Below are 25,734 nucleotides of genomic sequence, written 5' to 3'. Positions count from 1 at the left end.
CCCCTTATGTGTAGAGGGCGACAATAATGCAATTTTCCTGGCGCAAGATACATATCTGACTGGAAAAAGACGTTACAACGTAGTCGACGAGGAGAAATGTTCAGTACTTTGTCAAATAAATTGAAGTCTCTTTTCTCTCAAAACCCAGAAACTGGAAATTCCAGGAAAAGGAAGAGACCGGTGGAAGGAAGGTATAGCCATTATCTGGTTTTAGATATATTACAGTCTACAGTATAGATCTTTATGATGTTTGTGCTTCTGGTGAAAGAACGGCAAACTACACCTTTTTGTGTACTAAATCGGTTATCCTTAGGTTTTGGGGGAGAAATTTGCTCAGAGAAGAACAGTAACTTTTAATGTGGAATAAACATAGCCTAAAGACTAAAACTAAAAGGTGTAAGCGAACACAGCTTTTCTTTTTTATTAGGTTTCAGTTAAAATGACAAATATACATGTATATATGTAGTTGTAAGCACATACATGAGCTGTTCTTATTCAGCATTAATGAATTATTATTAAGATAAAATCATAGAATCAATCCGTGCTGCCTATTTTTCATGCATTGGCACATCCACCATATAATGGTTTTGTAGAATTTGTGTCAGTTGAAAGAAAATTTGTTAAAACACTAAGGAAAAGTCAACTGGTGAACTTGTTTCTCTATAACTTTATTGATAAAACTTTGTTAATAAAGACTGTTTGTAAAGATATTCTATATGCATTGATCTTTAATTTGAAAAAAAAATTCTATCATTCACACCTACAAACAATTTAAAGCAAGCACAGACTCATTGGATAATGCTGAAATTCACTGAACAAGGTCAATGTTTTAGTAATTCACAGAACAAGGTCAAGGTTTAAAAAACAATAAAAAAACAGACTATCAATGCTGTTTCATAGATCTATATGGAACTAAACACATGAAAGTACTGTATCTCAACTTTAATTTGGCATTCTAAATACATATATAAAATCTTTATCTGTAAGGCTATTGTATTTAGCGTGAAAGTCTAAAATGCATGGACAACCCATCTGTATATTTGTGTGTTTTGAACTGCATATGTATTTCTCCATTCTCATAAAATTCTGGCATTTTGATATATTTTGTCTCTGTAACCGAGTTGATGCAATGTGATGTTCTCATGTAAATGTAAACATTGTATGTACTTCCAATTTTCTTTTGCTATTTAAGTTAGATTTTTTAGAAGTTCAAGAAATATTTTTAGTTTATAAAATAATTAATTGGGTCACTTGTTTTTTTTACATTCTCTTTGCAAAAATGTCACTTCCAGACAATGAATTTTTGTTCTCAACATTCTGCACCCTGCTTACTTGCACTTGCATGTTGCTGTAGAGCTTTGCTTTCACTATGAATTTACAATAAAAGAAAACATGCCTTTTTTTTACCAAATTGCTGATTTTGAAGTTGATTTTCTAGCAGGAAACACTGGATATTTGTAGTAGTTTCTACTAGAACTCAAAAACATGACAAATTTTTCTGGCTTACTTTTTCTCTTAGTCAGACAATGAATAAATTTTAAAATTTTACTAATCTTGTGAGCTAAGTACCTTATTTACTTTAATAAAGAACTTTCCTGAAGGAAATACAATAATAACATTAACTTTTCCCTTCATATTTCATTTTCTATCAGAAGTTGGAATTTTTTGTACTGAGCTCTAGTGAGAGTAACAAAAGAATTTATGAATGAAAAAAAAGTTTTTTTTTAAAATTTATTGTTCTATACATCTCTTCCAGTGATGACCCAGATTGTGAAATTGTAGAAGTGAAGAGAGCCAAAAATTCTGAACCAGAGCATCAGCAGTTAGGCTACAATTGTAAGTTAAAAACATAATGAACTTGTCATTTTAGCTGTTATAAGAATTTCGTGAAAAAATTTCACCGCTGTTTTTTTCCAAGTTCATCATTACCTTTCGACAAATATGGCCACAACTTCACCCTAAATTTCACTCGGACTGCAGACATACCTGTTTATCTATAAAAATTTTGAGGCATAACATCCCCTTGATGTAAAAAAAAATTACATTAATATTATGTAAAATTATCGAAAACTGACCTGATTTTTGCTGTTTTAAAGAGAGTATCAAAATGTGTCTGCTATCATGTAGATATACAAGTGTATAGCAATTTCATTGTATTATGGTACATACATACAGTCAGTTACTTTTTAGAATGGTAGTCAAGTTAGTCGTAAACCCTCTGTGTGATTTCTGAAAATTTGGCTACTGTGACTAAGCATATTATTTAATTTCAGTTTTTGCAAAGATGGCTGATTGGGTAAGGAACAAAAAAAGTTGGGACAAAATGTTTGACTTTAGAACTAAGGACTCAAGTTCTGTGAAAAATAATGGCCAGTTTTCCAATTCTGGTGTACCAAGTAGTTACAATGACAGGGTTAATGGAAATGGAGAGGTGAAACAAAACATTGGGCAAGGTCAGCCTGAGGTCAAAGATCATGGGCAACCTGGAGATCCCAAATTTAATTGGAAAGAAGACCAAAGATCCAAACCTGTTCGACACACTCTAAATGGAGACGGTAGAGAAATCCCTCCAGACAATCTGGCTAGAAAACCTGTTGTATGTGCCTTTTTCAGAAGTAAAATTATAACATAACGATTGTCAGACCTGATTTTCTCCCACTTAAAAGAGGAATTTACCATTACATTGTTTTTTTTTTTCAACTCAGCCGGTATAGCTTCTCTTTTTATTCTTTGACCTTAAGGATGTTCTTCTAGAGAAACACAAGTCACCTGATAGCAATTCTGTTTCCCCGATTGGCCAAATACTGATAATTAAGTGGCATTGGAAAAAAAAAACTGTCAAAAATTTGAAATGGCGTGCCATGTGTTTTTTTGTTTTTTTTTTAAGAAATGTAGAATCTTAGAAGTAAACAGAACAAAATTTTACTGTGTCAGCTATTTCTTTTTTTTTTTTTTTTTATAGTACTTGTTTTACAGTATGTTTCTTTTTTATATTCTAATATTCTAATATTCTTTATTGGCACAAACGCAATTACAATAATTGGCAAAGGCCCATATAATTGATATATAAAAGAGTAACATATATAGTAGCGGTATACATGTAAATAGAGTATTAATCAAATGTTATGAGAAAAGATTATATAGAAAAATAATTTAGACAAAGAAAAGACCGAATGGAAGCAGTTAGTCATGATAAGAAAGACAAATATATATAGAATACTAGATCATGATAAAATATTGCCACAAGTATAGCCCAATCCCTAAAAAAATTAAGAAACTTTCTAAAATACAATGTACAAGACAACATGTGGATTTTAAACAAAACTAAAATTCTGATGATTTTTTAGATACTGACTTGTTAGTTTTTCCAAACACAGTCTTTGAAATTGACCACCAACCATATAGCCATGGCTGGTAAAAATGCTGATGGGCTTGTAGAATTTGGCTAATATGCCAATGATTACCATACAAATTCATTAAATTTTGAGGTGGGGATGTTGTATGGCAAATTCAAAACCAATGACTGATTTGAGAACTGTGACATTTAATACATATACAAACATTCAAAATTATTGTTATATAACACATATAGATAGGATGTAATGTTTTTTTTTTTTTTTTTTTTTTTTTTTTTTTTTTTTTTTTTTTTTTAGGTCAACAAAAAGTCTTATGCATCAGTTGTTAGTGGTTCTAATAAAGGGAAGACACAACAATACAGTCAAGCTAGTGAGTATTAAAGGAAGCAAAAGTGCAATAATAAAGCAGATGGATTTTAACAACAACAAAAAATTATTTGTAAAGGTAAATTTGTCTGACTGAAACTAAAATTTAGATGGGTGAGGTCTGAAATGCTGGAAAAAGGTGAAGGACACAACAAAGGTTATAAGCTTGACTTAAAACTGGTCAAATGCTGTAAAATATCAATGTAACAAATAAACAATTACTAATTTAAAGTACGTATAATTCATTTATCACATCTATTCTTAATTCTGAGACGTTACTTCCTTTAAAACTTTAATCCAATCATTTTGGTTTTGTAAATTGTGTTCTGAAAGTATTTTCATTATTTTGTATTTAAGTTCTATGCTGATGCCTTTGTTGCATTTTACCTTATCCAGTCTTTTTTCTACTATATAAAAACCAAAAGTAACCATGGTTACATCTTAATGAAATATTGTTGCCCTGGTATAAATACATTTATGTTAACCTTCCCATTTTTCCGGGAGTCTCGCAAAAAGGTCTCCTTTGCGGGAAGCATCGAACTCCCAGTTTGAAGAATTCTTCCTGTAAAAACCTCCTGTAATTGAATTTATCAAATTTTTGTTTATGTCAACAACTGCGTGGGTCACAAAAGCGCTTTATCAACAAAACTCTTGGAAGAGCTGATAGAAATACAAGTGTTTCTCTAGAATTTTCTTTGTTTATATCGACAAATATTATGATTTACAATTTTGAACAGATAGTTATGTCAAGATTTTATGAACTTTGTCGTTGAACACAACTTGCTGATCATTTTACTGACTGTGTGGGAAAAAACATTCCCTGACAATAAATTTGCAGAGAAATTTTAATGTTAAAGGGCTAAATGCCCCCAAATCATAAAGCAGGTTATCTTATTAAGTCTTGAGGATACAAACGTACAGTGATTGAAAACTGTAAACAGAAACCTTCCAGTATTTTATGTGATGAAAGCAATGATAGTGGTGCCAAAAAGTTATTTGCTACTCTTGTTTGCATTTTTAAAGATGGAAGCAGGTCCATCAAAACCAGATTCATTGGCATGCCTGTGATGAGCATTGGAACAGGACAAAATCTATTTTATGCCATACCAAGCATCACTTCTGTGAATACATGTATAATTCATTTTGTTGATTCATTTGTATATATTGTGTATTTATAGTTTCGAAGAAAAAAATTCAATCCTCTATTTTATTTAATTTATAACAAAACAATATATGTCGATAATGTCATCACGCAAAATCTCATGCAATTTTATGATGGATTGCAGGAGATCTCCCACAATTAGGTTTGACTAGGTTAACAGGTATGTACAAATACAAAGCACTGAACATGTAAAATGAAACATATGATCAATAATTTAAAACAGACAACGCAAAGTAATTTTAGGACTACACTGTGGTTGTTTATAGATGATGTCTTTTATGTATTTTAGATGGAGATGGATCATCCTCCCAGAGAACTCTGTTTCCTCAGAAGAAGCAGGATATTCGTTTCACAGCAAACGAGGTATGGTATAACCAGAGGCCTGTAAGACACAATTTTTTCACAATGTAGTTAGATAAATTACCAAATATATTCGAGTATAAGTCGATTCACCTTTAAGTTGGACCCCTTTTCTCAGTACAAAATTTCTGGAACCTTGCCCTTACCCGCTTATAAGTCGTTATGATTTGTGACAGCTGCATTGCTTTAATCCCTTAATTACAATTAGTATACCTGTTAATTTTGATAACTTCAATAAATGTTAAAATTGGTAATAACAAGCTAGAGTTGTTTTAAAAGTACAGTCAAACCTGTGTTAACGACCACCTGTTTTATGCGACCTAATTTAGGTCCCCCCAATTCATTTTTCTATTATTTTTAACTATATTAAGCGACACCCTGCGTAACGCGACTAGCGACCGTATTATTCATGTCTAAATGGTTAAAAAAAACCTGACTTATGCGACCTTTTGATTTTAACGGAAGTGTTCAAAAACCGGAAGTAAAGTAATTGTAAAACAAAAAATTCCGTCAAATTTACGAAAATATCCGGAAACTTGCGGAAATAAATACTGACGTATGAATAATAATCAGTTGAAAACAGTTTACATTAGATACGAAAATGACGACGAAATGAGGTAGACAAAAACACCATTCTTAAGTGTTTGTCTCTGAAACTGAAGAAAGCTTAAGCGATGATGAACAGGATGATAATATTCCGTTAGCAGCACTAAAGATGTCACGTGAGATATTCGGTCGTGAATTTAACAAACTTTTAGGTATTGACAGCACCGTAAGCACTTGTGATACAAATGAAATAAATTGGGAAATGTCAGGAAATGATCTGCTAGACCACTTCAAATCACAGGACAGCGACAGTGGTAGTGATGTCAACGACGACAATACGAGTGATGCAGCGGCCCCAATATCTAAAATCGAGGCCAGTGACTTGTTAACCAAGCTTAAGCTCTTTGGAAAACACTTAGGCTCTTCAATGTTTTTAGTGAACAAACTAACATAACAGATTTTTTTGCAGCTGAGAGAAACTAAAAAAAAACTTAATCATGTTAATAATGTTTTTTAGTTTTTAAATTTTTTTTAGATTAGATTGACTTTTTACTTAGAACTTACTAAAATTGGATTGTTTTTATTTGTTTTTAATTTAAGTGACAAATGTTTGTCTTTAAAGTGTTTTTAAAAAATCCTAGATGTCAAACCTGTATTAAGTGACCACCTCTCTTATGTGACTTTTTTTACCTACTCCCTTGAAGGGTCACATAAGACAGGTTTGACTGTAGTAAGTAATTAAATTCTTGCCATGTCATGTGGATTGTTTTAATACTGCCATTGTTTCATTCTTTCTAATTTTGGTACAACCAATAACCCAACTTAAAATCATAAATTTAGTGAACAACAAAGAAATTAACAGAATGTTTATTATACTCTAACAACTCATATTTGAAGATATGTCAGAATGGTACATTATTGGGTCATGCAGTATGGGAGACCATTTTTTCCCCAACTTGCCATTCTGGCTAATGGAATTTTGATCATGCTAGCCAAATAGAAATTCAACTAGCCAATTTTTTTGGGTTTTTTTCTGTACTGTCATCTGCTATCTGTTGGATTTGACCATCTTCTGCCTTTCTTTTTCTTTCGTCAACTATCTTTTCATTTGTTTTTAAATTTATCAAAAACTTTTCATTTTCAAATATTCCCTCCTATTGAAGTTTTTCATGTACTTTACAGTATTAAAATAAGTACTCCATTTCTGAACTCATATTTTAAAAATTGAATTATATTTCAACAGATTTTTTTTGACAATACACAACTAATTTGCAAGATAACAAATCTTAAATTACCAAGATAATCTCATTTGAATACTGATACAAGATTGGGGCTGTCGTTTAGGTTTTTGCACATCCCGTTTACCAGAAATGTAAATGGCAGATCATAAACAATGCTTTACAAGTAAATAAAATTGTGCCTGTCTTGCCAAAATTCACTTGACATATTCAAGCTAAACCTCTTTAAATGTAGGGAACATATTTTTTATGTATGATATTAAGGGATGTTTTACCAGATAACCTGTTGGTTGGTTAACTTTCCTTGGAACTTGCCAATGATGATAGCCAAATTGACATGTGTAAGCTAAAGAGAACTCTCCAAAATACACATCTACTGGTATTTGGCGAGCTGGCGAGCAGTGGTTTCCCACACTGCTCATGTTTAAATTACACCTTTGTGTTTTTGGCTATATGAGTTTTACAGGTAAAAATCAATACACAAAATGGAATAAAAAAAAGGCCAATATTATGGTAAAATAAAGACTAAACAGTAAATATTCTTTTACTGTATCATATTTAAGCTGTATAAGGTAGAAGATAAAGACAGTCTTCCTAAAACTGACGTTTGGGTAAACGGCGCCGGTCTGTCTGTTTAATGTTGGTGTCACACTCATGTCAATTATCAAGTTGAAAATTTTAGTTCATAAGCTAGATTTTGTCTGTAAGTCGGAACCCTTCCCATCAGCTAAAAATTCAGTTCCAAAAATCTGACAGGCGAGTATACAGTACCTGTGTATTAAGGATTAAGTTGTTTTTGGAATAATGAAAATTGTAGTTACAGTTTGAATCATTTTAAAGTTGAGTCAAGTTTGACATATTACAATAACAATTTAATCCTTAAACATGTAAAAATAAAGGATTTTATAATGAATCAGCATTACTTATGAAAATTTTCATTCTAAAACATGCATTCAAGAAGGAAGTATGTTTAGAAGTGAAAAAAATAACTCTGTTTAATTCTATGCAAAGCTCTTTGTATGTTACAGACTATCAGATTGGATGAGAAAGCAAGATACAAGATGTTACTACAACAATATACTCAAGTGCCCCTCAAATCAACTAAGGAAGAAATGAACAATGATTCATGGCCATCTCTGGACAGATCCAGAGCAAAACGGTACTCAGTTTAATTTTTTTTAATTTAATTTTCCACAAACTACAGGAAACCACAGGAAAAGGAGGGGCACATGATAAGAAACATTTATTTAATTGTCATAAAAATTTTTTTTTACATAGTTTTTTCCACATGTATTATAAGAGCAGATTCTCAAAAACTATTCAAAAGTATGCTCTGAAGTTTTGTTCATATGGAGTTAATAACTGTATCTGTGCTAATGCTTCATATTGTTTTTAAAGAAATATGACAGATATAGGGAATTCTATTATAAAACTTTGCATTGTCAACTTCTTTTTAAAAGGGCTTTATCTGAAGCAACTCCCTTTCTTACGAAGTCAATATTCTAGACATTTTTTCTGATATAATGTTATATAATATGGTTACTCAATAAGTTGGCAAAAACAATGAAAAGTTTGCCATGTTCAGTTAGTACTGTATAAACAGTTGAAACGATATATTTTTTAAATGCAAAATTCTGTGATGGAAAAAATGTGCCTGAACTTGTAGCAGCAAACTCAAAAGTGATAACCTGTAGGTTGTTTGTGTAACAAGAGAAAGGGATACCAATGTTCAGCCTAGTCAGGGAACCAAAAAAGGAGATCACCAATGGCAACCTGACTGACCACAATAACTACATATATTTACCCTAGGGGTCAATTGTTATCTATAAACAACGCTTATACTCAATTGTATAAACTTCTAGTTTAGTTCAGTTTTCAGCAGAAGCCATTTTGAACATTTTACCATCCCCCTTTTTTCGCCATTACATGACATGGTATCACTTAATGTTCCATTAATGTCCTATTCTTTTTAATGTGCAATGAAAAATTCATCTTTTCTGTTATTTGTTTTATTGAAAATAACTTGTCTTTTCAGCCTGGAAGACACTCTACTTAGTGGTGAAGCACGAAAATTTGTGACTAAAATAGATACTTCAAAGTCAAAAGAGACTCCCCGGTATAAAATGACACCAAGCCAATGTCCGCCACCTTCTGGTACCACATTGAATCATGTGTCACTGACAGATGTAATCAAATCAGCAAGTTTTAATGTCAGTCATATCCAGTCACCTACCTCAATACCTCAGCTTCCATTACTAGAATCTACAAGAGTACCAGAAGTGTCTTTGTTGCATGACACAATTGTTATTGAACCACAGACAGGTAGTTGTTTTATCAATAGTAATGTTACTGATGTTTTAATCCTCTGTCAATTGGACACAGTGGAATTACTGCATCCTTATATTTTATCTAAAGAAACATGGTTTAGTGATTGACCAGAACTTATGTTGTTCCTCTGCCTAATACTTCTATGTAAAGAAACATTAATCAATGTGTGTATGTATGTGTGTATGTATGTATGTATATTGTGGGAATTTTTTGTGTTGTCTTTTTTAGCTCTGAGTTATTGCCATCACTTGGCGTTCGTCGTCATTGTTATCAGATATACAAAACTCTTCTCCTCTGAAACTACTTGACTAATTAGAACCAGACTTGGTATGAATGTTCCTTGGGATATACTGCATAGAACTTGTGGGGATTTTTGATTCATCGAAAAACATGGCCGCCATTACTAAAAATAGAACATAGGGGTCAGACAGTAGTTTTTCACATATATCTAACATTCTGACATTGGGTAAAAGTGTACAGCATGATGAGATATCTCTGGTCAAATTTTGGTTTTAATCTGTCAAGCCATGTTGGAGTTATTGCCCTTTTTCAACGATTTTTGCTATTTTTAATTTTATTTCTTTCCAAAATCTCTGACACTACTTGACCTATTGAAACCAAACTTGGTATGAATGGTCTTTGGGATATACTGCATAGACCTGATGTGGGGATTTTTGATTGGTAAAAAAACATGGCCGCCGTTACTAAAAATAGAATATAAGGGTCAGACAGTAGTTTTTCACATAAATCTCCTAATCTGTTAGGTTTATCCAAATTCTTTCAATAGCTGAAATGATCCATATTATTAGGACTACAAAAGTCTTCAGACTCCTTGTAAGAGTTATTGCCCTTGAAAGGGGAAAAATGACTTTTTTTATTAATAGTTTTCTGTCAATATTTTGAAAACTATGATAGATTAATAGATTCAATTGTTGAAAAGATCTTGTGATAGTCCTACCAAAGACTTCTTCAGTCAAAATTGTTGGACAACTTCTTTGCCTTTGAAAGGCAAAATTCAAGAAGGTGAGCGATTCAGGCTACTGGGAGCCTCTTGTTTCTTAACAGACTTGTTTGAAGAAAGAACAGAATTGTCTTGCTTGTTATCATTTTTAAAATAATAAAAAAATACGTAAGAAAAATTGTAGCACATGCTAACATTTGAAGACTTAATTTTCCTCTGCTCTAACATGGATTGCAGGTTTTCACATTGGGGTTTTATCATTTACATTCTTTTTTACACTATTTCTTCCAATTGGGCTAATTTCCACTTTCTTTTACCTTGTAAAATCGGAGCTGTATTTTTTGTGATAACTTTACTGTTTATATTACAGACGATGTACATATCTCACCAGAAAAAGATCATGACTTATCAATCAGGTACGTTTTCCCTTGTTATTGAAGTTTATTTTCAAGAAACTTTTTATGTTTGCCTGAGGTAAAAAAAATATTTTTGCTATAAACAAGGCAAAATGTGTGTGTTTTTTGTTTTTTGGGGTATTTTTTCTGCAAATGTCATGTTAAACAAATTTATTTTGAGTTATTCCCAGTGGTGAATACATTCTTAAAGAATAATCCTAATACTCTTATTTATATAACTTGGCTAACTCCAGAATTCTTGCTACCGTGCTGGTGCTGCCAATTTGTTGAAGCAAACCCTTGTGATCTATTTCTGGAAATTTTGGGAAAAAACTTGATACCTGAAGAAAAAATATTTTGAAATTTTGATCAGAAAATTTCCTAGTCCAGTTTTGACAGGTTCAGAAAATAAACTAAAACAAAAAATCTAAAATTAAAATAAATTTTGTTGCTTTCTTTGGTAAATGTTATTGGTTTTACCAATATTTGATGCTGCCCGTAATGGAAGCAGAAAGTTTAACACATAAAACCTGATTTAACCTACCTTTCATTTTGAAATGCCTGTACCAAATCAGGATCATTGCAGTGGTTTCTGTACCAAGTCAGGACCATTGCCATGGTTTCTGTACCAAGTCAGGACCATTGCATTGGTTTCTGTACCAAGTCAGGACCATTGCCGTGGTTTCTGTACTAAGTCAGGACCATTGCAGTGGTTTCTGTACCAAGTCAAGACCATTGCAACCAACTTTCTGGTTTTTGCCCTGATATTGTTATATAGACTACTTTTAGACTATTCCTTCTTTGTACAATAACTATCATGTTTTATTTCATACATGATTTTTTGCCTGATTTTCTGTGAATTTTTTAGCTCACCTGGCCAAAGGCCATGCAAGCTATTGCCATCACTTGGCGTCGGTCGTTGCTGTTATCATTTATACAAAACTCTTCTCCTCTGAAACTACTTGACTAATTAGAACCAGACTTGGTGTGAATGTTCCTTTGGGTATACTGCATAGAACTGTTTTGGGGATTTTTGATTCGTCGAAAAACATGACCGCCATTACTAAAAATAGAACATAGGGGTCAGACAGTAGTTTTTCACATATCTCTCCAAAACCGTTAGATTTAGCTGAATTCTGACAGTGGGTAAAAGTGTACAGCATGATGAGATCTATTTCTGGTCAAATTTTGGTTTTAATTCGTTAAGCCATGTTGGAATTATTGCCCTTTTTCTACAATTTTTGCTATTTTTAATGTTATTTCTTTCAAAAATCTTCTCCTTGGACACTACTTGACCAATTGAAACCAAACTTATGTTCCTTGGGGTATACTGCATAGAAATGATGTGGGGATTTTTGATTGGTGAAAAACATGGCCACCATTACTAAAAATAAAACATTGGGGTCAAACAGTAGTTTTTCACATATATCTCCTAAACCGTTAGTTTTAGCTGAATGCTGACATGAGTAAAAGTGTTTAGCATGATGAGATCTATCTCTGGTCAAATTTTGGTTTTAATCTGCCAAGTCATGTTGGAGTTATTGCCTATGATAGATTAAAAGAAACTTTCAATTGTTGAAAAGATCTTGTGATAAGTCCTACCAAAGACTTTTTGAGTCAAAATTGTTGGACAACGTCCTGTTTAATTTATTGCCTTTGAAAGGGAAAATTCAACAAGGTGAGCGATTCAGGCTCCTGGGAGCCTTTTGTTTTTTATTGGTTTTCTTTTTCTTTCTTTATATTTACTTACAATTTCGTCATTATGTGATTTTTTTTTTTTTTTTTTTGGCTTAGTAAAACATGTCTGTTTTGTGTATAATTTAATCGCTTTTAATAGAAAGAAATCTCCAACAGACTACAGAAAGTGTCAATACCTCTCAGAGAACTGGCGAGCTGATTTGTGAGTATTTATAGTGACATTAGTACTATATTGCTAAACTTGGAAATTTATTGTTGGTTGCTTAGATAATCATGCAAAATAAAACATCAAAGGATTTAACATTTCAAACATTTTAAAACATTTCTAAAAATGAGAAGGGAGATAACTCAGAAATCTGATAGAAACAGAATACAAATATTTTGTAGAATATTTCATTCACTAATCAGTGACGTGTGAGCTGAAACCTTTGATTTTTTTTCCATTGTTTACTAGCATGTCCAAGTACAAATCGTCAGCTCAAGAACGAGAGAGAAAAATCAAAGAGACTGAAACAAGAGCTAAAGTTCTGGAAGAAATGGTAGGTCATTGTTAGTATGAAATATATCTGTTTTTGTAATCATATTTCAGTGCTAGAGGTTTTAGAAACTGAGAAGGGTCAGACATTGGGCCATTTTTTTATTTTTTTTTTTGGTTTTTATATTGGATTTTGATTTTTTTCTATTGGATTATTTACCTGCCTTCATTTTTCAATTAGATTTCACATATATGTTATGAAGGGTGTTATTACTTTTAAAAAATCAACATTTCCTTGTTTTGTTTTGATTTGATTTGATTTGAAATTGGAATAAAAAAAGTTATAGTCAGGGGGTCTGTGATAGGATTGGCGGGGTAACCAGAAACACATTTTTTTCTAGTTCTGAAGACAAATACAACCTAAAATTTTAAGTATTCATCAAATTGAAAACTAATTCCTAAGCCAGTAATTGCCTCATTACTTTGGTAAATTTTAGGCTAAATTGGCATGTAAAGGTCCTAGGTTTGTTTTGTGATACTTTTATTGTGCTAGATGTGGCAGGTCAAGTCAGTGTACAGGTGTGAACAAATTTTACAAATGATTAATGGAGAATACAATTACAAAGAAATCTTTCATATCAATATAAACATCAGGTTAAATATACACAAAAATTTAGACATTGAACTGATTCCATGGATGTACATATAATTAGTACCCTTGATTATGTTTCTTGCAGAGAAAACGTAAAGATGATGAAATGGCAAGGAGAGTAAGTAGAATATAAAGCATGTTCAGGAAGATGAAAATTATTTTTTATTGTATCAGTGTTTCTGTAAGGCTTGAAAACGTTTGGACATATTGTCTTGGATAAGCTCTTTATTTTTCATCAGTCAGAATAAATACTTGAAAACATGAGTAGAGATTACATAGCAAGCTTATTTTGGCCACTATATCAAAGTTAACATTACCAAAAGTATCCATTTTACTACTTCTCAATTAGAAAAAAAAACAAAGAGGAACTATATTACTTTAACATACTCACCATATCAAATTCTCCTTACAAGGGAGATAATTAGTGATACTACTTAAATACTAACCACCATATCTGTTTATGGTCTATTGTTAGATTGAACTACAGATGAGGATATCTGTGAAAGAACCGGCTGTCACTGAAGACCTCCCTGTAGAACTCTCAGATGAGGAAGAAGGAAAGGAAGAAATTTTACCAGGTATCTATAAAAATTTACAGTAAATGGTAAAAAGTTCCAGCACAAAATTCTTTCCTGTTCAGAGAGATGTAGACTTTATTGAAAAACAAATCTTTTAGACATGTGGAATGGAGATTACTGTAGTGCTTGGAGATAATGTCTTCAATTTCGATTAGATGGTCACAATAAAATTTGCAGCTCAACCAGTACCTCAGTGGTAATCATCATACACAGACTGTATCCTAGAGTGATGCTCTAAATCTTCAAATACAGTCATTTCTTAAATTTCCAGTACTTTTCTGTAGTAAAATGTAACAAAATGTTTAGGTGTTAATACCTCCGGTAAGCAACTTGTTTTTGACAGTTCCCATGGGGCTACTAAAGGATTTCCAAAAAAAAATATTAGGGAATAAGAAATGCATGAATCACTAATCATAAGCTTCTGCCTGTTTTTAAAATGAAAGGTTGACAGTAACTATACCTGTGTTAATGGTGAACATATTGGTGAAATTTCTCTTTTATGAATTTACTTATTTTCTTTGTTCTTATCTTTAAAATATTTTTTGAAGATCTGACCCCAGAGATGGATGATATTATAAATAAGGCCTTACGAGGACATCCTCCTGGTGAGGTGTTAGTCGAGGGATATAGATTACAGATAACTAGAGGTGATATTGCTACTTTGGCTGGTCTCAACTGGCTGAATGACGAAGTGAGTACAATCATTCATGGTAATCGACAGTATATTGTTTTCTCACTTAGGAACAAAACTCTTGGGACAACACAAAATGAAGAATATGAATTAGATGCAAGTTGCCTGGAAGCACATCATAAAACTTGGTTAGGATAACAGCCTGGTATAGCACCATACTAAATTTACTTTTACATAGATCAGTTTTGAAATGTTTTTAGGCAATTTTTTTTTATGAAAATAGTTAGTCTTAAAACTTCAAACTCCATAAATTTTTCTAGCATTAAGCAGGGCCCTGTAAAAGGACTCTTTCCCAAAGAAAACTATATCAAAATCACGCAATATAAACTTTTGTCTTTACCTCTCTTATTTTGACTGCCAGATGCCCATTTTGTCGATAATTTTTGTCCCAAAATGCCCAACTAAACCTCCTGGACTCAAATGTTTCAATAGGATGAATAGAAAGTCCCGTCGTTCAAATTAGTTATTGCATTTCCCTGTCATGGCACCATATGTAGATGTGCATAAAGGAATATAACTATTATTGTTGTATGAGACCAATAGATATTTTACATGTTAAAACATCATAAGTGAACTCTTCACTACTCTTGGGATTTTGACTTTTTTTTTTAGTATATTAGTCAATATATGTAGATTATTAGCATGAAGAAATATGGTTATTGTTGGAGAACATCAAAAGGGAGATAATCCAACCTAAGTTTACTTTGAAGCTGGGGATATTTTCTTTGTCAGCTTACTCACAATATTTCTAGTTTCATTTATTAACTTTCTATAGTTTTCAGTGTTCTAGGATTTTTCAGAAATTGAGGTTTCCTCGGGAAAAGTCCATGTAAAATCAACTTTCCCACAGTCAATGACTGCTTTCCTAAGAAAAGAAATCCTTACAGCATATGACGTTTTCAACTTGCCACGGGATAGTGTAACTAAGTACCTAACTTTCCCTGACCCAAATTTCACTTGCCTCAGGTAACGGAAAATAGGAATCCTAGAACACTGGTTTTTCATAAAATTTCTGAAAACGACATTGTAAAAGTTTTTTTGTTTTTTTTTTTCAGGTCATTAATTTTTACATGAACATGTTAATGGAAAGAGGTGAAAAAGACAATTTTCCAAAGTGCTATGCCTTCAATACATTTTTCTATCCTAAAATCATGTCTGGTGGTCAATCTACAGTGAGAAGATGGACAAGAAAAGTGGATATATTCAGTCATGACTACATCATCATTCCTGTTCATTTAGGAATGCATTGGTGTTTATGTGTAAGTACCATTAGGATTTCATTGGTGTTTATGTGTAAGTATCATTAGGAATGCATTGGTGTTTATGTGTAAGTACCATTATATGTATCATATGTGCAAATACCATTGGGAGTTCATTGGTGTTTATCATTTGTGTAAGTACCATTGATGATTGGGTTTTTTTTACAGTCTTGACTATCCTTACTGATCTCGCACGACCGTGTAAGTACCATTAGGAGTTCATTGCTGTTTATCATATATGTAAGTACCTGGAGGAATGCATTGGCATTTATCATATGTGTAAGTACCTGGAGGAGTGCATGGCATTTATCATATGTGTAAGTACCTGTAGGAATGCATTGATGTTTATGCGTATATACCAGTAGAAATGCATTGGTGTTTATGTGTAAGTACCATTAGGAATGCATTGATGTTAATGTGTAAGTACCATTAGGAATGCATTGATGTTTATGTGTAAGTACCATTTGGAATGCATTGGCATTTATGTGTAAGTACCCTTAGGAGTGCATTAGTGTTTATCATATGTGTAAATACCGTAAGGAGTTCATTGTAGTTTATCATGTGTAAGTACCATTAGGAATGCATTGGTGTTTATGTGTAAGTACCATTTGGAATGCATTGATGTTAATGTGTAAGTACCATTAGGAATGCATTGGTGTTTTTGCGTAAGTATTCACTATAGGATTGAACAGCTATTTTCGGCCGAAGGCATTCATGTATGAATGGATCTTGGAGCTTCCAAACTCAACGAACGGCTAAAGGCGTTCATGTAATGTTTGGGAGTTGAGAGATCGTTCATACATGCATGAATGACCGAAAATAGCTGTTCAGTCCTTATAATTCTATCTGACAGTCAAAGTTACCCTCTGAGAGCCTCAGTCGGTTATATTTACATACTGTGTGTATGTTTACGCTTCAATACACACACATTCCTTTGCACACGTTTGGGAGAGCGGAGGAATATTTACACATAATCAGCTGCACAAAACAATGAAGGCGGTATGGACGAAGTGATAGTTGGCATTGAAAATACGAGATGAAAACAATTCAACAGGAATGAAATTTTTAAGGAATTACAACAAGGAAGAAGAAAATTACAATAAGGTGTTTTCAAGGGTTCAGTCATGACTCAGTTATAAGATTCTTTCCCCGAGCTGAAAATTACTCTGTATACAAACTTGACCGGTAAATCAATGTGCATGTAATAAACTATTCTTACAGCTATATTATACGTTCAGTTCGTTGCCACACTCTTTCGACTACACAGCCGCCATATTGGTTTCAAGTTGACTGACATTCATGCATGTATGAACGATCTGGCAATGTTAATGCATGTATGAACGATCTGGCAAAGTTCATGCATGTATGAACTTTATGGCAACAACGTTCTCCACCAATCAAAAACGGCTATAAGCATGAAGAATCTCATGATTAGAATTATAGTCCCTTACATATTTACAGTTAGATTTTAGGGACATATAAATAGCTGTCTTTATTGGATATACAACTTCCATTTATATGAAGTTGTTATTTGCCCCAGATCTTGATGATCAAAGGTCAAAGGTTATAATCCTATAGATAAGCAAAATGATACTCTAGAGGATTCCATCATATAACGAGAATATGTGTGGTGTATATGTCAAAGAGACAAAAACCCCACCAGGATGAAAATATCAGCCTTGGGCCATCCAATGAATGAAGAGGAAATCCTCACACCACAGGGCAGGCTGTTGCTGGCCCCAAAACATCAATTTACAGAGGTACCATGAAATATTTGCCCCTTTTATACTCAAATAACAAAATATAAACTAAAGGTGAAAGCGAAAGAAGATATACAGAGACCAGAAATTCCCCACAGAGGACAGTGTGGTAGGGTTAAAGTACTTTGACGTGATCACAACCCTCCCCCTTTAAAATCTTGCCACTGTGTAAAATATTACACAATTGAACACACCTAAAATTCTGTTCAACATGCTTATTTATATTTTAGATTGTTGATTTTAAGAAGAAGATGATAAGATACTATGACTCAATGGGAGGTCAGAATATCAAATGTTTAAATGCTGTGAAGTAAGTAGTTGACTAAGACATTTTTTAGGTTCTCTAGGTATGAACTAGTAAAATTGGATTGTTCTCGGGACATTTCCAAGATCCTCTAGGTATAAACTAGTAAAGTTGGATTGTTCTCGGGCCATTTGCCAGATTCTCTAGGTATGAACTAGTAAAATTGGATTGTACTTGGACATTTCCCAGGTTCTCTAGGTATGATGTAGTAAAATTGGATTGTACTTGGACATTTCCCAGGTTCTCTAGGTATGAACTAGTAAAATTGGATTGTACTTGGACATTTCCCAGGTTCTCTAGGTATGAACTAGTAAAATTGGATTGTTCTCGGGACATTTCCCAGGTTTCTAGATATTAACTAGTAATTATTTGATTATTCTTGGACATTTCTGTGGTTCTCCAAGCATACAGTTTTTGGTTTGGGTTGGTCTAAACAATATCTTTTAAACATTTATTATTTACTTGAAATATGACAATAGCTTTTTAAACACATTCAAATTTTTTTTTGCACTACTCACTGCACCACATGTATGTTAAGTCATCTCAACGCCTTTGTTTAAAGTTCTTTCTTTTTAGCTCACCTGACCAAAGGCCATGTTAGCTATTGCCTTCACTTGGCGTCCGTCGGTGTCATCGTTAGCAATTTTACAAAACTCTTCTCAGAAACTACATGACCAATTGGAACCAAACTTGATATGAATGCTCCTTGGGGTATCCTGCATAGAACTGATGTGGGGACTTTTGATCTGTTGAAAAACATGGCCGCTGTTACTAAAAATAGAGCATATGGGTCAGACAGTAGTTTTTCGCATATATCTCCAAAACGGTTAGGTTTAGCCAAATTCTGACATGGGGTCATAAGTGTTCAGCATGATGACATCTATCTGCGGTCAATTTTCATTTTAATCTGTTCAGCCACGTTGGAGTTATTGCCCTTTTTCGATATTTTTTTGCTATTTTTAATGTTATTTCTTTCAAAAATCTTCTTCTCTGTCACTACTTGACCAATTGGAACCAAACTTGGTATGAATGTTCCTTGTGGTATCATGCATAGAATTGAAGTGGGTTTTTTGAACCGTCGAAAAATATGACCTCTGTTACTAAAAATAGAACATATGGGTCAGACAGTAGTTTTTCGCATACATCTCCAAAACCGTTAGGTTTAGCCAAATTCTTTCAATTGCTGAAATCATCCTTATTTTAGGACTACAAAAGTCTTCAGGCATAAAATTTGTTAGATGCCTTCTTATAAGAGTTATTGCCCTTGACAGGGGAAAATGACAGGTTTTTTTTTTTTTGGTTTTTTTTTAGTTTTCAGCCAATGTCTTGAAAACTATGATAGATTTAGACTTACATTTACTGAAATGATCTAAAGTTTTCTTGAGTCAAAATTGTTGGACAACTTCTTGTTTAATTTATTGCCTTCAACCAGATGAGCGAGTCAGGCTCCTGGGAGCCTCTTGTTTTATAAGTTATCACAGTTGTTAATTAGCTTTCTTATCACACACTCGTGGACAATTTGTTAGTTCAGAAAATCATATAAGAATTCTAATGTAAAGATGAGTAGAATATCACACTGATTTATTTTCTAGACAATATTTATGTGATGAATGTAAAGACAAAAAAAATCAACAGTTTGACTTCTCAGGCTGGTCAACGGAAATAGCTGAGGTAAGATAACAATTTATAATTATACATCCAGAGTTAATAACCAATGTAAAGCATGAACTTTGACATGTAGAAATATGTTTACCTTCATTTATTCACATAATTGACATTAATTTTCACAGCTAGTTACATAATTCCATCTGTGAATCTGAACAGAGAGGTAAATATGATATAGAGAATCATAAAACCATTACAGGCAGATATACTGTGGTACAGAATGTTGTAAAAAGTTGTCAACTATCTACATTCTCTATTAATAGTTCATTAAACAGTTGGTATGAGCTGATGTAACTAATTATGTATCAGGGACAGGGTAATGTTGCTACAAATTTAAGGTTTTCATCATTATTATTCCTGATGCAGAACTTGGACTTTGCCAAAGCCACCAATGGGGGACCATATTTAAATCTGCAACTCCTCTGAAACTGCGGAATGGAACTTGGTGAAACTTTCACAGATTCTTTTTTACATGGTGCCATTGTCTCTTTTTGAGTTTTTTCATCTGAATGACTTATGGGGTTTCCTGATGCGAACCATAGACTTTGTCATCCAAGGACGGTGGTCTTTTTGTCCCCAAATCCCCTGAAACCGCTGAATGGAATTAAATAAAACTTTCACAAATTCTTTATCACATGATGCAATTGTGCACCTTCAATTTTGTTTTTCTCATCTGAATGCCTTAAATCACTTTTTCTTATATGTTTTCTAATGTACTTTCACCAAGTGGGTTTTGCTTTCAGTTTTTCTTGTTGTGGAATGTTTTATGTATTAAGTGTCAGTCCCTGTAAGAATCAGGCAGTCTGTGGAACATGGTATGAAGAACATTTTGATACTGTTATTTGACTATTTGCACTATCAGCATTAAGGAAAACTGACAAGATTGTCCACATCATGCTGGACCACTGAGTCACAACTTCATTGAAATACACAGAAAAATAAACATTTAAAGGGCAGATAACTTTGTCAGAAACCTCATTTTTCTAAGATTCTGTCGAAAAATTTCTGCACAAAGCCAGTGATGCAGAAATCAAATAACGGTCTTTTTTAAATAAAGCAAGTATCCTTGAGTGATATTACATTGTCAGATCGGTGGGGTCTTGATAGGCATGTTTCAGATTTTTTCCATTTTGCCTGATTCTTAGAAACACTTATACTGAATGCTTATCTTTCAGCCATACCACAGCAGATGAATGGTATCAATTGTAAAATATTTTCATGTGTTTATATATCTTTCAGGATATACCACAGCAGATGAATGGTAGTGATTGTGGAATGTTTGCCTGTAAATTTGCAGAATATGTTACAAGAGAAGCAAAAATATCATTTGAACAGGTAATTTACCGAATGGTTTTAAATTATAAATCTTCATTCATCAGCCAGTTATATAATGTTAAGAAAATGTTTTGAATATAGATATATTGAAAATTGATTTAATTATAGACTTATCAATTGTTCTTTTCAGTAACTGCATGTGTAGGATCTAACAGCTCTCCTTTCTACTTTATATTCTGATGACTTTTTTGATCAGCCAATACGATTTCGTCTTTCATGATTTTGAAAGCATTTTTCATAGGGAAAAAGCCTGAGAATTCTGAGAAAGGTCATCAGAACAGAAAGTATAAAAAAGTATTGTTATGCAGTGACTGAATGGAATAATTGATAGGTCTAAATTTTGATTAGATTGATTGGAAATATAAAACTCCTGTATATATATTATCATTATTCAGGTGTATTTTTTGATGACATGGTCTCCCTGCTTTCAGTCATTTGAGTTCTATTACTAAGGACTTAAGATAATAACCATGGTACTGTTGATTTTACATATATGGTACTAAAGGTGTTGATTTTACATGTACTTTGATTCAAACTTTATTTTCCAGATAGGTGATGCAATCATTATCATAGTTAACAAAGAAATTTATTTGTATTGGAGTTCAATGTCAGTCATTTTCTTCCGACAGTGATCTTTCAATACAGTTAGGGAAATAACGTTTGTAAATAATTGAATTGTATATTTTTTACCAGGTTGCTTTCTTGCAAATTGGCTTATAGAATGGCTGGAATATTTTCTTGACATTTTTCTCAGCCACTAGATATTTGGTACATAACTTAAATATGAGGTCCCATATCATGGGATACAATTTCATATCTATACAACTTCTACTTCCTGTTTACTGACTTTACAGCAACCTTGCCATTTCTGTCTTCGACCAATTTTCATTTGAAATAAAGTGAATGAAATAAAATGTCATTTTTTATTTATTTTTTTTTCCAGAAACACATGCCATATTTCCGAAGAAGAATGGTGTATGAAATAGTGACCAAAACGTTATTACAATGATGTTCTCCTGTATTATAATTATGATCTTCTCGTTCATGTATACATTCATTCTCAGTTTTTGAAATTTCAGTGACAATTTATGGCTGTTCTGGTAAAAGAGGACCCAGCCAGTTGAAAGGAAATGTATTTAAGTAATTCTTACAAGTGACTTGTTATTTTAAATGAATATTGTTGAAGATGCACATTATTTATAGTTTTCTGAAACAGTAAATATACTCTTAGTTGAAAGGAGTAGACTGTTTTACCCTTGACCGTCCATCACATATTTTATCAAATCACTATTGTCTGCAACTACTTGTCAGAGTCATTTGAAATTTTGACACAAGCTTTATATTTTTGGATTTGATTTGGGTTCATTTGACAACTTCGTTTATATTTTGTCTGTCATATGGATATTTACTCCAGGAGTCACATGATTTTTTCAATGATAGTCCAGAAATAAATACAGTACATTATAATATTTAGTATTTAGTGAACCCTTCTATTCTTGCTGTAAAAAGTTTTCTAAGTTCTAGAGATATCAATGTCAGGTCAATAATCAGAACATGTTAGTCTAGGATATACTGTAGATGTATGTATTTTCATGGATTCTATAAAGTGATTTATTTGAGGGTATAAAATTTTTCTGTTTAAAAAGTGATTATTGTTACATAGTGTTAAAAATCAATTTTCACTCCACTGCAAAAGTTAATATATTTACAGTAGTATGGTGACAAAGTCATGTTTGTGACAGGTCATCTCAGGACAAGGTTATAATATACTCCATTTCTCATTATACTGTATAATAAATGTGGAAGTGTTTGTGGCCAAGAAAATATCCTCAAAAATATCTCCCTCAGGGAAATTTTCTTATTTAATTTGTATAAAACATCAGATGTCTGACTGTAAAACTGGTATGATCTTTAACATTCTTATTGAGCAAGTTGATGAAAATTATTCTTGCCCAAATTGAAATCTAGGTTGTAATTTAGTGAAGGAATGTTGAAAAATGAATAAGACTTGGTTGTTTTCCTCATTCTACTTGTTTTTCATGTCCCGGGCAATTGTGATAACCTGTCACATGAAATGTTTAAGGAAGCAATTTACAATATTAACACCCTGCAAAATATCCACATTACCGGTATTTAACTCAGGGAGGCCTTTCACATGTTGAATTCCATTATCAGGTTGATAAAGTAATAAAACAAGGATATTATATTTTAAACTCTCAGAAATTAGGGCAATGTGCATTCTGTCCAAATATGTGTACATTGGTATGTGTTGTTGGACCATGAATACATGTTTTAATTACTGTTACATTTTATTCATTGAATACATGTGTTATTTACTCTTACATCTCGTTTTGACATGACATTTTATTATGGATTAAGTATTGTCAGTCTGATGTTAAACCCTTACGAGCCAAGTTGCAGATGTAGTAATACTTATGTCTGTCTGTCTGTTACTGTTTCAGGATTATATTTTTGGTTCCAACTTTTTTCAGGCTGAAATACAATACTTCTGACCATATGATGTAATACAGGATAAGGCTACAGTATATTTTCATTCAGATGCTGTTGTCCTTTCTAGTAAAAATTGTGGACACTTTATTTTTCATCATTTGGAATTTAGGAGTTTCTGTAATTACACAGTAACTTCTCTTTTGGGGATTCTACGAATGTTTATTTTGATATATGTACTATTTTGAATTTGAGTGCTATTCGATGAAGTAACCCATCTATATGTATTTTGTTTTAAATTTACTCTATTACCATGTACTTAGTCTTTTATTTAAAAAATGACTTCAGGCATACACAAGGTTTGTAGCAATGTGTCTTGTTTTTGAATGTGTCATCTTCTTCTTTGGGCACCCGTCATGGTTTTTTTCATGACTTTTTGTGAGAAATTTCTTCATTTTAATAATGTGCAAGATGTGTGACTGAGTTCGTGTTCATTATGTGCATGTGCAATAAATGCTTCAGTTATATTTTTGTTTGTTTTTTTTTTAAATTAAGCCATACCTACAACTCTATTAGACCATGGTAATTTTCAGTCTGTTTATCTGTATGTGTATCTGTTGGTCTAACTCACATTTTGGTTTTTACCTGTGGCCAGAGGAAGCAGGTCTATAGTTGGGTCACTCCATCTGCCCATCCATCCATCCATCCATCCATCTGTTTGTAACACTTAAGTTTGTCATTGCAACTCCTCTGAAACTGATCAGAAATTCTTGAAACATGGTATGTAGCAAGAACACCATATGTAGATATGCATATAATCAGGAAATTTTGTTTCTCTTATTTTCATGGGAGTTATACTCTTTTGAACATAGAAATTTACTGAAAATCACCATATATCACCTTGTCATCGCCACTTCTCTTTATTAAACTACTTGCATTGTAAGTGAATTTCATGGAACTTTATATGTAGCACGAACACCATGTGTAGCTGTGCATATTATAAGGTAATATTGGTTGTATCATTGTCCCTTTGAAGTTAGAAAATTACCCATAAAATCATGTATCAGATTGTCATTGCAACTCCTCTACGACTACCCAACAGAATTTCATGAAACTTCCTATGTAGCTAGAACACCATATGTTGTGCATTTGATCAGGAAATTTTGATTCTCTAATTTTTATGGTATCATGTTCTGTATATCCAACTGTAACACATCTTTTGTCCCATTTTTCTCACCAGCTATAAATCACAGCTGCAGTGTGACACAGGTCCAGACAGCAATTGGTTGTGCTTTTTTTTTTCCAGTAAATATGGTGTCACTTACACATTCTAGTTTTAATCAAATGATATGACCTTTTAAATTCCAACAGATCAAAATACATGTAGTATTAGTGTTGTCATCATATTTAAAATTGTGCTAGATCCCATTATTGAAAAATATTACATCTTTCAACCAAGGGGTGATTAAGGTATGAAGTATCAATTCTTTTTAAAATTCTGGTTTTCATAGTATACTCTACAGGTAGGATAAAAAAGTACTCTAAATGGCATTGAAAATGTGGTGTTATAAACCTGGCTAATATAAGATGAAAGTTTTTTTCTTTGACTTCCTCAATTCCATGAACGGAATTTGTGTTCTAATACCTCAATTCTGTTATAAAAGGGAGCTCCAAGTTTAAAAATGTATCATGAGAATAAGGTGTTAAAAGTGAATGTGTATAAGTTAGCTATTTAAACTAAGAAATATATGAATTATATTTTGTGGTTTTTTTTTATTAATCAATGTGGCTGAAAAATAGGACATGGGGATTGAACAGCAGTTTGGGGACAATTACTCCAAAACAGTTGCACATATATATATAAAAAGTATGACTTGTAGAATCTTCCATAATGCTAATATTGTCTGTTTCTTGACAGGAATCTTTTTAATGTTATGGCACTTCAAAACAAAAATTATAGTTAACTCTTTTAGAATTTTTAACTTTTCAACATTATATATTGGCCCACGATAAAGTGAAACCAGTCGTAAGTAATCATCCACAAAACAACTGCAAGAATGATTTTTTTGTACAATATGTAACGATTCTACATATTTCAACACTACATGCTTGTAACGAAAAAGACAAGTTTCTACACCGAGGAATAGGAGATGAGCA

At 32.6% G+C, this 25,734-nt stretch overlaps 1 protein-coding gene across 1 annotated transcript; it reads left to right on the top strand.

Annotated features, from left to right (window-relative positions):
* Positions 1-24,104, top strand: LOC148603945 (uncharacterized). The gene is made up of 18 exons (XM_088552123.1): positions 1-191; positions 1,757-1,836; positions 2,274-2,596; positions 3,654-3,726; positions 5,174-5,247; positions 8,057-8,187; positions 9,064-9,350; positions 10,688-10,733; positions 12,550-12,612; positions 12,865-12,949; positions 13,623-13,655; positions 14,013-14,115; positions 14,664-14,806; positions 15,862-16,065; positions 18,056-18,135; positions 19,722-19,800; positions 21,034-21,129; positions 22,073-24,104. The coding sequence occupies exons 1-18, from the start codon at positions 97-99 to the stop codon at positions 22,136-22,138; spliced, it is 2,061 nt and encodes a 686-aa protein (XP_088408249.1). The 5' UTR covers positions 1-96; the 3' UTR covers positions 22,139-24,104.
* Positions 24,105-25,734: the final 1,630 nt, after the last annotated feature.

Source organism: Perna viridis, chromosome 11 (genome assembly GCF_037379345.1).
Source record: "Perna viridis isolate PV_CMFRI_1.1 ecotype Kerala chromosome 11, ASM3737934v1, whole genome shotgun sequence".
In the NCBI taxonomy this organism is placed as follows: domain Eukaryota; kingdom Metazoa; phylum Mollusca; class Bivalvia; order Mytilida; family Mytilidae; genus Perna; species Perna viridis.
This window is presented reverse-complemented; position numbering and strand designations above follow the sequence as displayed.

Coding starts and splice junctions, on each gene's coding strand:
- LOC148603945 (XM_088552123.1), top strand. CDS start 97: ATGTTCAGTACTTTGTCAAATAAATTGAAGTCTCTTTTCTCTCAAAAC. Junction 14,116..14,663: donor AAAGGAAGAAATTTTACCAG/GTATCTATAAAA, acceptor TATTTTTTGAAG/ATCTGACCCCAGAGATGGAT. Junction 18,136..19,721: donor AAATGTTTAAATGCTGTGAA/GTAAGTAGTTGA, acceptor TTTATTTTCTAG/ACAATATTTATGTGATGAAT.